At 35.8% G+C, this 19,207-nt stretch overlaps 1 protein-coding gene across 1 annotated transcript in view; it reads right to left on the reverse strand.

Moving 5' to 3' along the window:
• Window positions 1–19,207, reverse strand: part of LOC129263594 (MAM and LDL-receptor class A domain-containing protein 1-like) — a 65,555-nt gene extending 46,348 nt beyond the window's left edge. Inside the window, exons 1-16 of the mRNA XM_064100616.1 lie at window positions 19,040–19,207; window positions 18,116–18,381; window positions 17,504–17,594; window positions 16,575–16,715; window positions 15,363–15,619; window positions 13,742–13,841; window positions 12,785–12,925; window positions 12,199–12,321; window positions 7,559–7,780; window positions 6,246–6,395; window positions 5,213–5,478; window positions 4,032–4,116; window positions 3,376–3,525; window positions 2,728–2,879; window positions 1,568–1,754; window positions 406–549 (exon numbers count right to left, since the gene is read on the reverse strand). Coding sequence (XP_063956686.1) covers window positions 406–549; window positions 1,568–1,754; window positions 2,728–2,879; window positions 3,376–3,525; window positions 4,032–4,116; window positions 5,213–5,478; window positions 6,246–6,395; window positions 7,559–7,780; window positions 12,199–12,321; window positions 12,785–12,925; window positions 13,742–13,841; window positions 15,363–15,619; window positions 16,575–16,715; window positions 17,504–17,594; window positions 18,116–18,280 — 2,374 coding nt within the window. The 5' untranslated portion in view covers window positions 18,281–18,381; window positions 19,040–19,207. The remainder of the gene's footprint in view (window positions 1–405; window positions 550–1,567; window positions 1,755–2,727; window positions 2,880–3,375; window positions 3,526–4,031; window positions 4,117–5,212; window positions 5,479–6,245; window positions 6,396–7,558; window positions 7,781–12,198; window positions 12,322–12,784; window positions 12,926–13,741; window positions 13,842–15,362; window positions 15,620–16,574; window positions 16,716–17,503; window positions 17,595–18,115; window positions 18,382–19,039) is intronic.

Below are 19,207 nucleotides of genomic sequence, written 5' to 3' on the forward strand. Positions count from 1 at the left end.
CCTTTTCTTTCCTGTATCTGATAGTCTTGTGTGATCATTTAGAGGACCAGCTTGTGGTGTAGTACAGTACTACCAGATTGTCTTTGTCAGTCAAGTTGATCTCTACCGTCAGCAGCATTAGCATTTTCCTTCTATCACCCCTCCCTCTCTCTCTCTCTCTCTCTCTGTCTCTCTCTCTGTCTGTTATTTTTATCTTATAGTGCCTTAACCATACCAACCTGTATCTGAGAGTGTTGTGTGATCATTTAGAGGACCAGTTTGTGGTGTAGTACAGTACTACCAGATTGTCTTTGTCAGTCAAGTTGATCTCTACCGTCAGCAGCATTAGCATTTTCCTTCTATCACCCCTCCCTCTCTCTCTCTCTGTCTGTTATTTTTATCTTATAGTGCCTTAACCATACCAACCTGTATCTGAGAGTGTTGTGTGATCATTTAGAGGACCAGTTTGTGGTGTAGTAGTACTTCCTGATTGTCTTTGCCAGTCAAGTTGATCTCTACCGTTGGCAGCATTAACCCACCCACAGAAATCAGACTCAAAATCACAATCCTCTGAAATATAATAAAAAAATAAATATCATAATGTTGGCAAGGCACCGTGAAAAGAGTCAGAGCTACATCTTTCAGGCAGGTTTCTACAAATATTAAGTCATCACTAAAATTCAACATGGCATAGGAAAGGTGAATGCAGGAAAAGTAACTGTTAAAGAAACAAACTTCACATTGCACATTTATAGCAAGACGTACTGCCAAGGGAAGTTGAACAGAATTTTGTAAACTTACCCACTAATTAAGTTAAGAGGTACAAATGTTAATCATGCCTTTTTCTAAATAGGCACAACTATTAAGATCATATATTTTCATGGTATGATGAATAATGTATAAATCATCTTCACAACAGTCTATTCCATAAACTGCACTATTTTGTTCAAACAAACCTGTTTTTCACATAATTCATGAGCAACATAAAAATCCCAAACACAAAGGAAAGCTTGTTCAAGTGGGAGTAAGATCCAATAAACTTTTTTGATTAAGGGATGGACAAGAGGCCATAACAGATATTTGAATTTAATAAAAGGATCAACACAAGCTTTCGGCCATAATGTACAAACAAATTTGTGGAATATGTATATATATATATATATATATATAGATATATAAACTTTGTTGGAACTATAACGCATTACCTCTTTGTCTCTTTTATCTCATCTGTGTCCAACACACGGAATGTAATATCGTTATATATATTATCTACATATATATATGCAAGAGGTTGGAGAATGTTACCCCAACATACAATATATGAGCATTATCCACTCCACATAGCAATCATAATTTAATATCGATCCTAGAATAGAATTCAATTTCACAATCAAGAAAGTTGTTTCATTCAGAAGGTTCAGCTAGTCCCTCCAACATAAAGCTTATCAATTAATCATGGACTCCCTTGCATTGACACATACATGCAATGTATTGTTAAAATGAATATGTGCAATCGATTGCTATTTTTGTGATACTGGCCCCTGAAATGATTTCCCCAGACTGCAAAAGAAACAAAAAGGAAACGTACCACAACTTGTTCTTGTCATTGTTATCTCATCAATCGCTATATCTCTCTGGAGACCACTGCCGAGTAATCCATCAAACACCAGATCATATTCTGGTAGACTGATTTGAACAGCGCCCTCGTGCCATTTGTTCCCTTGATCATATAGATGATTTGTGAGGAATTCGTACCTGTTATTACCATAGAGGGCCTACAGCAATACACATCGAAGATGTACAAAAAAGATTTGATTTTATTGATTTGATTTATTGATTTCCGTTTCACAATTGTACATAATTATAATATAACATAACAAGGTCGAAAATACTGCAAGACATAATAAAATATATATAACATAATCTTAGATTTAAGGAACACAATTCAATAAATAAAGTTACCTAAGATGACATTTGTATTTAAAAGTAAAATGGAGGGTCTTGCCGAAAAAAGGCAAAGCTTGTACAAAAGGCAAGCCCCTAACTTAGTTTCATTACAAAATTACAACAAAAAAATATTGGGTCGCAATGATATATAGAACTTTTGTTTAAAAATAAATACAAACAATTTATGTGTACTTTACAAAAAAAGTAACTGATTGATCGTGTGAGAAATATTTTGTTTTATAACATTAGGGAGAGAGGGGGGAGGTGAGGTGGAGAAGAGAGGAGGGACAGAAAAGTGCAGTGTACATTACGTAGAAAGAACGCTATAAGATATAATATGATATTATAAGGAAATGAAATATGATAACAATAATTTTTTTTTTTTTTTTATTCCAGAGAAGAAAAAAAACTTTGTCATTATATGTCTGTATATAGCCATATTATTTGGTATCCACAAAGTAAAATTCATAAATATTATTCTTATACTTCATACTGTCTAATTTCGAAATATTAAAATAAAAATAAAAATTAATTTTTTTTTTACACCAGACTTCTTGTCAGTCCCACATTTTATGCTTGAGTGAACCTCAAACTTCCATCATTGTTTTCTCATTACTCTTGGAAGCTCTCACTGAATAAATTACTTGTATGGCTTAGTTGATAACATTTGACAAGTTATTTATCATTTTAAAGCTTGGGATGTTCTTTTTCACGCTCTATTAATTTCTTTAAAAAATCTTTTTGGGTGATTTGTTAGTTTTGAGTTTGCAGGTCACAAATTGAATCAAGTTTCATGCTCACCCCTAATTCTAAAACATAGACATCATCTCCATACATATGATAGTTATATCTCCAGCAATGGACCTCATCTGGGTTATTAATGGAGATGTGTGGTGATATTAATCTAGCTCTATTGGATGCGGTTCCCTCCGATCCAATGTACAGATAATGCCCTGTGGATGAAACACATAACATTTTATCTCAACTTTAAATTAAGATTTTATCAATAATAACGTGAACATGTGTAATGCGCCGGTATCAGTCTTAAAAAGATGATAAAGGCACAACAAAGAAAAGAAAAGAAAAGAAGAAGAAAATAAAAATAAAAACTAAAAAGAGGGAACAACAGTAATTACTTGTTCAGTTCACAGCCCACTTGATACTCAAATCATTTAAATCTGCCTGGAAATAATAACTTGAATAGTTTGCCTCACCATTGATAGATTAGGAATTATCACAACAAACATACAGTAAGGAAACATTTTTCTTCAGATTATGATAAAAACTTTTTTCTTTGATTTTTTAAATTTCCAATGTACTCTGTTTTGTATGACATATGAAGAATGGAATAAGTGCAATGAATTTAATTTAATTCAAATCTGGAATAGGGCTCTATAGGTTCCAGGGGAAAAACAGCTGTTGCCAATTTGAAGAATATAAATGATTTACCAGCTTGTGTTCCATAAGTTACATCAAATGATGGTCCAGTGTTAGGTGTAGGTGTTGATCCTTGCCAGTAGATCCAATCGATGTCATCATCACTACTATCTTGTAAATAACCACATAGGAATGGATCCTCAAAATCACAACCTGGTGTTCCTGGAGAAAAAAAATCAAAACTAGTAAATAAATAATAATAATAGTTGTTAATATTTCAATAGTGCCATTTCCTCGAGGTACAAGCGATTTGAGTTGCCATCCCAGCTAGACAGCATAGAGTAATTATCTGTCTAATTCCAATACACGCCTGATGGGGATACTACACTGGGTAGGTTGTTCATATTTTGCTAGAACTATCAAGACATGGGGTAAATTATGATAATGATTAACAAAATTTACAAAGTGTCCTTATCAAACAATTATTAGAGACTCATGGCACTGTAGAAAAATAAATATTAGTGGTCTCCCATCATTCCACTTCCTTATTCTTTGTTTAATACTGCTTTTCATTAAATTGTAAATCCTTCATTTGTATCTATATGTAATTTATATAACTTTGTATTTTGTTTTAATGGAAATGAAATAAAGAATAGAATTGAATTGTTATTATGCTAACACTGTTTGTGAAAACTAGAACCTTTTATTGATAGTTTGTTTGTACATACCTGGACAGTACCCGTGAATCATTGAGATGTCATCTAAAGATATATCACCAGTAAAAGCACTACCAACTCGTCCTTCAAATACAACCTATAGTCAAACAGAATCACAAAGAATTACAAAGCCAACTGATACTATGCTGCTGTACTTTGGCAAAAGGAAGCAAGTTACATAAGTAACATTTGTTGTTAATGAGCAATGTGTGTTCGTATTCTACACAGGCGTCAATGCAATTTAACAGCATTTTTTCTTCAATATCTTTCCATAGAACGATAATTTCTTTCCTAAATTTTGCCTGAACATGCAGCATACAAAGGGTGTTTCAGAAACAACAATAACTCAATTTTGACTTGTGTCACTGGCTTCCTTTTGCCAAAGTTTGGCATGATAAGACCTGCCACTATTGGATTTTGGAAATACTATGGATAATAATATTCTGCCTTCACAGAGGGCTTTTTATACAATATCTGTCAAAATGTTAATCTGAACAGGTGACTGATTGAAACACAAAGACAGTTTCGACCAACTTCAAAAAATTGTTTATCAATTTCGTTAACAAGTTTTCACTCGAATATTGTAATTCTTTATTGTTTGTTCAATTACCTAAAGAGGTTGGTGAAACTATGATCCCCTAAGTGACACAAATGCGACCATTATCCTTGAGGGCTGCACCCCTTAAGAAAATAGTCGCAATCCGGAGTCACTTTTGGAACCATAGTTTCCAACCACCTAATCCGGCGGCTGTCCATATTTGTTCAATACGTCAGGAGAGCTATATATTTGTGGTTCATGTGGTTTAGTGGTTAGAGCATTGGACTCATGATTTGAAAGGTTTTCAGTTCAGATCCCAGCTCTGCCATTATCTCCACTTTAACCAAAAAAGGTCCAAGAGTAATTTCTGTTGTCTAGAACGGTCAGCCACTATGACTAATTAACCTAGGTGTAAATATGTTTCATATGTAATTGGTTATATTTACCAGCTTGGCGTTGATGCAGCAGAAAGCTGCTTTGCCGAGTTCCTATGAGAGTTACCTCAACATAATATTTTTTGGGGGTTAAAATTTTGTCAAATTTCTGCTTGTCTAACTTAGAAACAGCTTTATGAAATGTAGGAGTTAGAATTACACTTTATCCTTTATACCAAACAATTGTATAATATTCTTTTAACAAAACTCTGGCTAATTACCTGGTAAGGCACAGCTTCAGCAACACTTATCTGTGCTTCAATCCATTGATCTGCTCTATCACCTTGTGTTGTCCATACTAGATCACCAACATAGCTATCATTTGCATCATTCCTTCTTAAATAGATATTTAAAGTTTCTAGTGAGGCACCAAACATATGGTACCATAGAATGAGGCATTGTTGTGATGTAACGGGTTGGAGCGGGGTGAGAATACGGGCAATGTCACCAGTTGACTGGGAGGACGTATCAATGTAAATGTACCAGCCTATGAGAGAAAGATACAAAACAATATGAGAAAGAAACAGGTGTATTAAATGCATCTTTTGATTAGAGTCCAGTAACCACATCTCTCAACAAAATCTAAGTGAACATTTCAAAAACATTTCAAACTTTACAAAAAAATTATTCTTGTAATTTCAGTAAATCATTAAACACTATGAAATTGGCAATGGGATGAAAATAGTAAAATCACTGTTTGAAAATGAAAACCTGATGTTTATTTTTTATATTTGGTATATTCACTGCAAGTCATTAAAATGTGGATATGTAATTTAAATCACTAAAAGTTTTATTCCTCCCTGAACATGTGGTATTACCATTGTTTTAACATTTTATGGTTCAGTCAAGTTCATCATTATTGTCAATTCTGTAAAAATTGAACAATTTTTCAATTCAAACAATAAAAAAAACAAAAGAAATAGTGAGTGACATCATCGACTCATTCTTTACAACTTGATTTCTTTACACCTACATGTATCTTTGGCTCTCTTCCAATGTAGTCTGTGACTTTCTGTATATGTCCAATCTCCTTAAATTGCTAATTTCATAATCATTTTAAAGGAACCTGCAGACCTTACAAGCTCTGCTTTTTATGCAGGTTCCTTCATATTTCACTTTCATTTACTGTCACAATCTTCTGTATTCTATGTTATAATCAAATGTATTTCTTGTATTGTGTTGATGTTATTTATTCTTTGAAGTATGAGAATAAAATTCATATCAAAGTAGTGATAAAAGGATTGAATGTCTCACCTGTACCATCTCCCAGCGTATGATCAATCTTAGGATACTTATCATCAGGTTGAGATGTGCCTTGTATTCTTCTCCAATCAAAATCTTCACTGTCATCTTGGGAATAGTCACACCAATCATCTTCAAAATCACAGTTGACAGGACTAGTGTCTGGAAAATTGGAACATAACATAAAACTTAAAAACTGATTGTCAGTATTACATTGTCATCAATGAAGATTAAAGGAATGGTGTACGAGGTGATGGAGATGCTGTATGGAAGACGAACATGGTATCTGAGCTAAATTGAAATGGAAAATTGAGGACAGAGAGAGAGAGTGTGTGAAGTTGATGGATAGGAAGAAGAGTAATGAATAGATGCAGTTGTTGGGTTTGGAAGCAGTGAACCTGTTGGCAAAGGTGAATGGGATACGGTGGTATGGGCACGTGCTGAGAAGAGCATGTTTTAAGAAGGGCTTTTAAGTTTGAGGTGGGTTGTTTGAAAAAGAGGGGACGGCCGAAGAAGACATGGAAGTTGCAAGAGGGAGGAGGGTAGGAGGGTTGAGTCGAGGATGGAAGACGCCCTGAATGAGGCAAAGTGGAGAGAGAGTAAGGGCCATTGTGAGGTGAATCCAGCTGCCCTCATTTACAGGAAGAAACAGGATTTAAAACTTTTGGTAATGATGGTAATGATCAATGCAATGTATCTTCAAATTTGTTCTATGTACATTGATAAGTTTTTTTTGTTACAGGACTAAGGTTGGTGCTTTGTAATATTATTTCTAAGTTGTGTGAGACATTTTGTGAGACTGGAACATGTCCCTTTGTGCTGATCATTTACATAGAAATGTATCATTTAGCATTAAACACATCACAAGCCATCTAATGTCATGTTAACTTTACAAACAGCATTATGAAAGAGCCCTCAGAATGTGTAAATGGCATAACACATATTACAACAATTATGAAAAATTCAAAGTCAAGGGTAAAGTCTTCATATTCAATTGCTTTAACTTCACTTGCTAACATAATAATACATATCCTGTGAATATGTCTATATCTTAAAACCATAAAAATATATTTGACCTAAGCAAAATTTGATTTAGAAGATGTAAATAACACATATTTTGCAGCATCTGATCTGAGAATTACTTCCATTCAGGCAAATATTTGACTTCAAGAAGGTCAATTTATGCAAATAACTCACATTATTTTGTTGCTGTTTAGGCCAATGAACATACAATAATCCTTGGTAAATCACAAACATTTTATAGTTAATAAAAACAACCTGCATTTTACACTAGATAAAAATACAATTGAGGCATATACTCTCACCATTGCAGGTCTGATCAGGCAAGAAGAATGCATCATCAATAGCAATATCACCGGTAGAACCCGTCCCAACGACGCCCTCGAAGATAATACTAAATGCAGTAACCTGGTTCAGGTTGATTTGACCTTTGACCCATTGGTTGCCTTGGTTACCTGTCATGTTCCACTCCAATCCTCTGATTTCACTAACCAGATCTTCAGCATATACATTCAGCTCTCCTATATCTGAATATTTCAAAAGGAAAATCAATACTTTTTTTTTCATTTTAAACGAAGCCAATCACAGTACAGCCAGCAACAGTACATAGTGAATCTAGTCTAACTATTTCAGACTTTGCATTATGCACTATGCAAATTGCAAAAAACTAGGGTCTGTGCCCGCAGACTATTGAACTAATGCTCACTTCTGATTGGTTGGAAATGAAGTAATGTTTCAGTTATGTTTGATTGCAATTTTTCTTGCAAAGGACTCCTTGAGATCTTATTCTTGCCTGCACTCAATGTCCACTCCAGGGCGATTGTTGAAATGAGAATTAGATTTACTTACGTTCACCATACATGTGATAGCAGAATTGAAAGCAGCCACCCTGGGGAGGAGGTTGTGACTCACTGACAGACCATGCCTCACAGCCAATGCTTTACTGGTGCAATGCATGCACAACCTCCCCTCCAGGGAGATACAGTGCCGGCCGCAGGAAACGTCACGCCCGAGCACGCAAACACCCTAGGGGGCTTTTGCGTCTAACCGAGGGTATTCAAGGGGAGCCCCCTAGGGTGTTTAGCCGCGCCCGCAGTTTCCTGCGTGCTATATAATATTCGCCGCGCCCGCACTTATCCTCGGGTACCCTAGGGTACGTACATTGCATTATGTTTACGTGTGCATATACTTTGGTTATGTTGTGATAGACCATTATATTTTTAAACTAGCGTGATCAGAATCTATTCTAGATTTTTTTTTTTTTAGATGTTGTTTGTTTTGTTTTCTTTCATTTTTTTCATTTCTGTTTTCCCTTTTAATTCTTTTCCCTTTAATATTCCCTCTTTCCTTTCTTCCTTCCTTCATGTTTTCTTCTGTCTTTGTTTCTTTCAAATAATGAAGGAATTCTTTTTCTTTCTTTCTTTCTTTCTCTTTTCCTCCATTTTTCTTACTTTTCTCTTTTCTCTCCTTATGTTTTTTCTTTCACACATTTATTCATCTTCCCTTCCTTTATTTTAATTCTTTCTTTCTTTATTCATTTCAAGTAATGACGGAAACTGTTATCTGTCTTTTATTCTTTCTTTCATCCTTTTATTCAAACTTTTTTCCTTTTAATTTTTCCTTATTTTTTTCTTTCCTCTCAATTCATTTCTTGTTTCCTCAATTTTTTTTCTCTTTTGTTTCTTCCGCTCACCCTCCCTCCCCCTTTCTTAATATATTTTGTTAACAAGTCTAACATTGTGTAGCCTTTTTGTTGATTTTTTGGCCTGGCTCGGTCGATCCGATGGTACATAGTGCTTTGTCGATTGTCCCGTATTTAATTTTGTGAAATCTGGTAACCCTTGCTGGAACATCGAATTTATTGTTTTTCATTTACCGCAATGAATCTAATCAATTAATCTAATTTGATGCATTAGGTAAACTTTTTTTCCTTACGCCTTACGTGGGAGGCATACATGTATCATACAAACTTGTTTAAAAATATAGGACACAATTGTGATTTAATGTCATGGAGATCAATTCTTTATCTTTTGTGATAAGTTTTTTTTCTCTCTCTCCATACGTACCCATTCCTCTCCCTTCAGCGTGAACTTTACACCTAATCCCATCTCCTTATTACGAACAGTGTAAGAACTAGAAAACATTTGAAACATTCTTCCTTGAGTTTTAACGGGGTGCACAGGGTGGAATCAGGAAAGAAGAAAGAAAGGCATATCAACAACAAAAAATAGTTAAAATAGACAAAAGACATTAATAAGCAGACTTGATTTTTTTTTTGTAAATCAAAATTGACAAGTTATTAACAGAGTGAATGTTAACAAACATTAATGACAAACTTAAAATAAAACAGAATTATGAATATCAAGGGCATTTGCGAATTATCATTATGTTAAAACAAACGTGCGGTCAATATTGGGATCGTCAATTCGTTGACATGGTTGATAAAACCCTAATAAAGGGAATGAAAGGTACGTGAAAACGAATACTAGTATAACCAAGATCTTACAAAGTAGACGTGCAAAAAGCGAACACCAGCAAAACTGGTTGTGCTCATCGATTTGTTATTTGGTTCTTTTGTTATTGTCAACAGTCTGGTAGAGTCTTGCTCCCCGCCCACACCTTTGATCTCCTTTGATCACATCCGCTTCCCAATTTATGACAGGATGTTCATAGAAATGGGGGGGGGGGTTAATTTGTTGATGCGTTAACAACAATAAATGAGGATGTTCTGTTCATTTCGGTTCAAATCGGGTCTCTAAAACCCTCACCCTATAAAAAGTATAAATTTACCTAAATGTAACAGATGGAACAGATTTATCTTTTTGCTAAAACATCTGATTACATTACCTGCACTCTATTGCGGTTTTTAAGTTACATTGGTAGATATTCGAATTGGGAAGAGATGAAAGTGGTGGAAATAATAAATGAGAAGAAGGAAGAAATATACTTTGTTATATGAATTGGAAATGATAAAACCAAGTCACAACTTGGTATAATACAGAATTCAGTGTTATATGGCAGCTAAAAATAATAATACATGACATTTGTAAAGCGCACTTTCCATCTTGATTGGATGCTCAATGCGCTTCAGAGCTGCAAAGCAACAAAAGCTATTTACATAATGTAACTATTTCAAAAAATTCTAGCGCATTTAGCTTCAATGTTTAAACACATACCCTAGTAAAAGTATGTTTTCGAAAGCTACTATGACGTAGTGTGTGGAATGGGTACTTAACAAGTTAATTATCACTTTCCGACAAAGCAAGAATGGAGCAGCTATACAGACCATTCTATTCTTTTGTTAAGAGTTTTGGTGGGTGCTCACGCAAACGCTAACTATCAAACCTAACAATTCTTTTGGGGGAACAAAGGAGTCAGTCAAGCCAAGTTAAAGAATGAAAGCCCCGTCCCGGTTCACCTTTATATAGTCGAAAATCCTTTTAATCATCACGCGTGAGCATTACTGAGTAAAACAAGTTTCATAACTAAGTACTGCAGAACTATATGGTATACATATTACCATGAAACAATAAGCCCCCTCTATTTTCTCTTTCTCCCCTTTCCCCTTCGTTTCTTCGCTCCCTTCTGCTTCTCTCACTTTTTCTATTTCCTTCTCATTTTCCCTCCATCCCTTCCTATTTGCCTTTTCTTTCATTTGTCTTTCTTCTTTCTTGAAGGAGCGGATGTAAATTCGGGACAAGTTTTTAATTGATGCAACGAGAGCAGGAAATTGTGAGCATGGTGAGAGAAAATAATTACAAGATTGAGCGCAAGAATGTTCAATACTTGTCATCAGCGTAAAAATGGGCAGATGCGAGTTACTAACGTATTTTCTGACATGAAAATCTGGACAAATTCCCAAATTTTTCTTCCCACTTTCTCTCTTTTTCTCTACTTTTTCTTAAGTCCCACTTCTATTGTCCCCTGTACTTCTTACCTTTTCCTGCGCCCTTTCTTCTCTTCCCCTTTTCGCTTTTTTACTCCATTTTATTATGTCTCCCTTCTTCATTTTATTTAATTTCCCCCTCCTTATCATTCTCTCTTTCTCATTCTGTCCTTCCTTTTCTTCCTTTGTCTCTTCTTCTTCCCTTCGATTTTCAATCTATTTTCCTTTTCTCCTTTTCCCTCTTTTCTTTCTGCCTCACCTTCCCTTTTTTATCCCCTCTGTTTTCTTCTCCATTTCACCTTTTCCTTATTTCTTTTCTTTACCCCCTCTCCCTCTTTCTCCTCTTCGCCCCCCCCCCCTATTTTCTCTTTCTGCACTTTCCCCTTCTCTCACTTTTTCTTTTTCCTTCTCGTCTTCAATCCATCCCTTCATTTTCGCCTTTTCTTTCATTTTTGCTTTCTTCTTCTCCCTTTTATCTGCATCTCGTAGATCCGCGCCTGAAAGGCATGTCAGGGTAAATAAAAAAGGATGACCATGTAGGGAAAGAATAGAGTAGATGGTTCTAGGACGACCTCTGGAATGTAGGGTCAACATCGACAAATACCTGCTCCTTTGTCAGAAACTCATTTACGATCACGACTAACCATGTCAGTGAATGAAATAACGGACACCACGGGAGAATATTCATATACATGTATAGGAAAGGAACCCAAAACTTTGTAATTTTCATAACAGATTTTATCCACGATAAATTATCGAAAACTTATGCTTGATATGAGATAAAAATCACATGCAGTCTTGAACGAATGTGTCAAATCAGACCTCCTCTTTCGACCAAGAATGCCCGGCCGAACATACTAGGGAAACACCCTAGGATAGACGCGGGCACTATCCTCGGGCGCTCCCCTAGGGCACTCATGTCCTAGGGGAGCGGACGCGGGCGTCTTCCCTCGTCCGCTCCCCTCAAATGTCCGCTACGGGCTACCGCGTTCGCCCTAGGGGGCACTGTGACGTTTCCCGCGGCCGGCACTGTACAAAGTGAAAAACAGATTTACTTACGTTCACCATACATGTGATACCAGAATTGAAAACAGCCACCCTGGGTAGGAGGTTGTGGTTCACTGACAAACCATGCTCTACGACCCTCAGCCTCGAAGCCTACAGGGAACAGCATGTACCATCCTATATACACACAAAGAATGAAACAGACAAAGAACAATATAAATCATATCAATTAAGACATATGACAAACAATTTTTGTTGAGGGCGTTGCATGGTTCAAAGTCTTATTCGCCATAAGGCCAAGGTTTTAATACCACAGCAGCACTTGCAAATCATGTTGCCAACACAAAATTTGGATATCAGTAAAAATTTATGTTATTTATGCGTTTTCTTAGCTAATTAATCTCGTTAAATCTACCAATTTTATTTTAATAATTTAGTCATGCTAATTTATGCATGTATTTAGAATTGGGTGTTAACCTGTAGCCCCTGAAGTAAATGCTTCTATCTAGAGACCCTTTTATGGAATTTCTATCAAATATACATTAAACATAATTGTTGGAATTAAAATTTGCCACATTGCCTAATTCACCTTTAATAAAGACGAAAATACAATTACAACAACGTGATTGAATCAATATACCTTGGTATCTTCCGGTGGTATGGTCCACATCTGGTCCTGTGTTACTGGTATCAGTACCTCCTTGGTTTCTATACCAATTCAAATCATCACCACCGTACACATTATCCCATAGACACGTATCATCTTCAAAGTCACAGAAACCTTCAGGGAAAAAAGAAAAGAAAAAAAATATACACATAAACTAAACATACCATCCCCTCAGTGGTTTCCTAATTCTAAATAAAACTTTATTTATTCAAAAATAAAATACTGGTTTCATTTATTTGTTTTGTTTCGTTTATATATCATGAATTTTTTCTCTCTGCATGTTTGTTCACAATACATGTATATGATTGCAGTCAATATCTAAAGGGGAGTTCTTGCGATGGGATAAAAAAAATCCTTCAAAATTTTATACACATTTAGATGTATCAACTCTACTTCACTACTGTTTCTTTAAATATCATACATAGTATATGCCTGAAAACTTTTGAGATTCTGGACTATAAGATTCATATTGGGCATAATATGCCTATGTTCAAACTCAACTATCTTTCAATGTGAATGTGAACAGTATTGGTTTCCCTAAAATAACATCATTAATTCCTTACATTGGCAATGCTAGGAACATCACCGTTAACAAATGCATACTGGCCCATGTTAAGTGTTTAACTCCAAAAATGCTCCCTAACCAATGTTTATTTGTATCTGATACATGAGTCATAAACTGTAAAATGAAAAATGCCGCCAAGAAACTAAAACTGGAGCAAATAAAACAACAAATGCTAAGTTAAGACTGTGTTTTTCAGAATGTTAAAAAAGTGTTAAAAATATTTGCTGGGAAGCATTTCATGACAATAAATATTCAATAATCTTCACTCACTGATTATTATAGGCAACTGAAAGCCTAGCATCTGATTGGATAAGGGCGCAATAGTCAGTGAAAACCATTGACTAAATGCTCCCACTTTGACCTACCTTGTGCCACGCATGGCCCTATTTCTAGATTGATATCATCAATTGCAATTTCTCCATCTTCACCATCTAAAGTGGGTCCAATCACAGCCTCAAAAGCAACCTGAAAATCAGAAGAAAATCAGAAATTTATGATTTTATTAACAAATAAAATATACTGTTGGCAATCTCACCTTCAATTACAAAGGTCAATCAAGCAGCTGTCACTTTGGTACATTGATCAAACAATTGATGATTTTATCACTTATTATTGATCAATGCAACAATCATTATTAACTAATGTAATTCTTCTGGCAGTTTCATCTGCATTACAAAATTCCATGAACACAAGATTGTTCACTTAGTAACATTGATCAAGTATTATTAATTTTTTTCTTTCTCATTTACTCTTTGAATATGTAATTTGATCATCCAAGACCAACCAGGGTGAAACAAAATCGGAATTCATTACAATGTCAAGATTGCTCATCTCTTATACTGAAAGGAGCAGACTTTCATGTCACTCTCTCACCACTTGAGTTCAAACTGATGAAAGTCATATTATTATTATTATCATACCAGGACCATCTAGCTGCTGAAGAGCATTATTTTTCAAGGGACAAGATTACTCAACTTTTACCAAGAGAGTAGAACAAGCCTTCAGTGTCATTGGATGATTTCAAGTTTTGTGTTGGCGTTGGTACAATGTTAGTGTTGGTTTTAGGAGTAAAAGTTGGATTGTGTTTTCAATTAACACCCCTTGTGAGTAAATAAAAATGATCAAACTCCCATCACTGATAGTTCTATGCATTTTGAGATATGTTTCATGACCAGTGACATATTAAGTTTGGTGCTATGCTGCATAAAAAGTGTCTTGAAACCAAAAGGTCAACATAAAACAACACACCCTCTACTAATGCACTCCACATCATCGGCCTGGGATCATCCTGGAACTGCTGAAGAGGATTATTTGTCAAGGTACAAGATTACTTGATTCTTACCTTGAATGTTGAAGTAGCCTTCAGTGTGACCCTATCCATCATCCAATCATTGAAGAGTCCACCAGGTTGTGTCTCCCAGTACGGTCCTATCAAGGTATTACCATCATGTTCCTAAACCTTCAGAGTTCTCAATCCTTTATGGTGATACCAGAAAGTCTTACCTTGAAAGAAGAAGTAGCCTTCAGTGTGACCCTATCAATCATCCAATCATTGAAGAGTCCACCAGGTTGTGTCTCCCAGTACGGTCCTATCAAGGTATTACCAACACGCTCCCAGACCCTCAGAGTACTCAATCCTTTATGGTGATACCAGAAAGTCTTACCTTGAAAGAAGAAGTAGCCTTCAGTGTGACCCTATCCATCATCCAATCATTGAAGAGTCCACCAGGTTGTGTCTCCCAGTACGGTCCTATCAAGGTATTACCAACACGCTCCCAGACCCTGAGAGTACTCAATCCTTTATGGTGATACCAGAAAGTCTTACCTTGAATGTTGAAGTAGCCTTCAGTGTGACCCTATCCATCATCCAATCATTGAAGAGTCCACCAGGTTGTGTCTCCCAGTATGGTCCTATCAAGGTATTACCAACACGCTCCCAGACCCTGAGAGTGCTCAATTCTTTATGGTGATACCAGAAAGTCTTACCTTGAAAGAAGAAGTAGCCTTCAGTGTGACCCTATCCATCATCCAATCATTGAAGAGTCCACCAGGTTGTGTCTCCCAGTACGGTCCTATCAAGGTATTACCAACACGTTCCCACACCCTGAGAGTGCTCAATCCTTTATGATGATACCAGAAAGTCATACAGTCACCCTCAGACGTTGCGGGGATATCTTTGGAGTACAGGATTGCTCGATCTTCTTCACTAACCATCTCAGAGTGGTTTGCATAGATGAAGTAACCTTTGAATGGTAGAAATGCAATGTTTTGATGATCATTGCTAGGTAGGTTGGCAACGTACTCAAAAAGCAATTGATTATCAGTGCATATTTTTATTATAAATGCTTTTGAGGCATATTCATTAAATTAGCACATCAATGATATGGTTCTCATCCAGCAACCAGCGAGCAAACCTAAGAAAAGTTTACTTTCAACCAAGTATGGTTTATTCACTGATCCTAGCAGGCAATAGGGTGAACTAGATTCAGTTTAAAAATATAAAAATTGGAATTTAGAAGGTAATACATTTAACATACTGGTTCATGACTTTTAACTAAGCCATGACATACCACAAATACATTTATAATGGTCGAATATGTTCAAGATCACAACTAAAATTCTAATATTACACACTATACATTGATATGACAAAGAGAGTACAGATAATGGGAGGAAAAAGGGAGGACAAAATGGAGGACAAAATGTAAAATTGCAAAACATAAACATTTTTTTTCCATTGCATCAATTGTAACCACTGTAGATTAGTATTTTGTGTTAATCGTCTTTTTGTGAGTTTGTTTTATCTTCTGTTCGTGTTGTAGTGGTGTTTTTTATGTCATACTTTTGGTTATGTTAATACATTAAAATGTCATATTTTTGGGGTTGCGCTATACCCCGGTTATGCCGCCAGGACGACAGTGAACCGACAGGTATTACCGTACCTCTTTTTCTTTTTCGGTTTAATGGATCGTCCTGTCGGCAGGACTAGGGTACAAGTTATTTGTAAATTATTCTGAGTACACAGTTTTTTTTAGGATATGTTGTATGTACTTATACACAGTTTGTATCAATGTTCTGTTTGATTGAAGTGCAACCATATGTTTTGTATACTTTGATTGTTTTTGTGACGAATAAAAACTGCAAAGATAAAAAAAAAAATGGAGGACAAGATAAGAGACTTCTGAGACGGTGGCTCACCATTAGGTGTTCCAAGGCTGTGATCAGGAAGATTCATTCCCGGTCGAGGATAGTCAAACCCTGTACCTCTTGACCAATCAAAATCATCTAGGACAGTCTCCTGCATCCAACCGCACATATCATAACGGAAGTCACATTTCCCTTCAGATTGAACAAAAGAAAAAGTATTTAACTATCACAAATACATAATGAAAACTTATTTAATCTCTCATTTACAGTTTAATATTGTGTTTATTCAGGAGAATTCAAATTCTATCCTTGTTTTATTTTCCTTGAAGCGCCATGAGCACCGAAAGGTGGACCTCTGCACTATATAAGTAGCCACCATTATTATTATTATTTATAATTACTAGTCATTTAGAACAGTTTCATGTATAAAACCACACATGTTATTTTGAAAGTTAAATTCCCAATGAGATTGAACGATGGGGATTCTGACATTGCAATGCATAATGAATTTGATACAACTTTATTATGTGTGGGCGCGTCTTGGTTTAGTGGTTCTGACTCTCCCCTTTAAAACAGAGGGTCATGGGTTTAAATCCTAGCCGTGGCGTGTTTTCCTTCAGCAACAAATTTATCCACATTGTGCTGCACTCGACCCAGCAGAGGTGAATGGGTACCCGGCAGGATTATTTCCTTGAATGCACTGAGCGCCGGTGATGGCAGCTCGAGCTAAAGCCGGGGTAATAATAGCAGTGCTTTGTATCCTAAGGCAAAAAGCGCTTTTTAAATCCAGCTAGTATTATTATTACTATTGAGATGAAAAAAATTAGGAAAAGAATAACCACACATTAATAATCACACATTAATAACCAAACATAACAGAGAAAGATAAGTCCGGGATATAAATTATTATTTTCAATGCAGGACAGTAGTATAATATAATTTTTTTTACCCATATTTTATATAAATGTGATAAGGCTTACTTGTTGCTGGGCAGGGTCCAAGGTAGGCTGTGATATCATCGATTGCCATGTCACTGAAAATATTATCACCAATCGTCCCTTCTATTTGGAACTAAGACAAAACAAGAGAAAAACATACATAAACTCTGAGATTTTAACATTATTCTCAGATCAGTCAAGATATTGCCACATATTGCTCCTTCTGTTTAAATCAATACTCGACAAATCACCAAGCAAACAGTGAGAAATTGTGAAACACCACATCATTTACAACTGAAAATATGCTTCAAAAGTTACTCAAAAATATGAAAGAATTTGAACAATTTTCATTCTAGTTTATTGTTATTCTATCACAAAAATAGGATAATCATATCAAAACAGGAGCATAAAATTTGTAAAAGTTCAAATTATTTGCTCCTTATTCATAATGGTGTGGATGCCTACAGATTAACAGGGAGGGGGGTTATGCTGTTTCATATTTGCAAGAGAAAACAAGAAATAAATGTAGCATTCAAGGGGTTTCAAGAACAAAAATTAAAAGAGCCAAGAGGGAAATGTCCTACCCTGTAAATAATATTAGCATAAAAAAATATTGAAAATAAGCTAAAAGTAATGTCATGTAAATTATAGTACCTCAAAAAGATCCTTAGGTGGGTAAAAGTCAATGTTTGCAATCTGCCAGAAATCTCCTGTATTCCCTTCTCTCATCCACAATGTCCCTCCATCTGAATTGTCATTCTCACCCCTCCATTTGATTTTGAGTGAGCCCATATTCTCCCCATTCAGGTTATACCACATCTGGAGGCATATGACGGGTTCGGTCCTTCCATCTTGCACGGGGGAGATCAACCTTGCACTTTCATAGTAATGATTCCCAGACTGGGTATACAAGTAGTATCCTGTATATTCAATAAGGTCAAAGGTCAACTTGGTTAATAAGTCTGAGAATGAATCACTTACAAGATGTTCCATGAAACTTTGTTTTCCTAACGAGGGGGCCTGAAACACAAAGCTTAGCAATGATCGTAAAACATTGTTCTACAATTAATTGCATGTACCACAATGAATTATCAATCGTGAAAATCAAGCGTATGATTAATACCTCACCTTTGTGCTACGAGACCCTGGTGGGTGTTTCCTAAAGCTTTTCATAAAGTTATGCATGCACCCTCTCTGCACCAGATATCATATTTTCATAGGTGCTATGTCAGCTATATATGTAGCAATATATCTCTTCGTACAAGAAGGGTCTCCAAACATGCTTAACTTAATACAGAGGTGTGAGTGGTCACAAATATAACGATCTGGAAAAAGCCAAAGAGTATTGAGAAAGTTTAAAATAGAAAGAGCTCCCATACTTTTTTTTACAGAGGAGAGCCAAAAATAAGCTGAAATTAAACTGAAAATAAAAATTAAAAAAATTTTAAATCAGCTAAAACTCTTGAACTGTCACACCCCAGTTGATAACAACTTCATGAAACAGCCAATTTGTATGTCAAATGAATGAGAAAGAAGAGAGAGAGAGAGAGAATGAAAACATGGAAATAACTTATTTACCCGTTCCACTGGTATGATCTTGACTAGGACCTGTTCCCCAACCACTGTCACCTGATCGACCACGCCTCCAATCAAAGTCATCTGATTGGTCATCAGTCCATGAACATATGTCATCCTCAAAGTCACATGACAGGGGTTTGAATGTGTAGTCAGGTGATGCCTCAGGTG

This window comes from Lytechinus pictus, chromosome 6 (assembly GCF_037042905.1).
Source record: "Lytechinus pictus isolate F3 Inbred chromosome 6, Lp3.0, whole genome shotgun sequence".
NCBI lineage: Eukaryota > Metazoa > Echinodermata > Echinoidea > Temnopleuroida > Toxopneustidae > Lytechinus > Lytechinus pictus.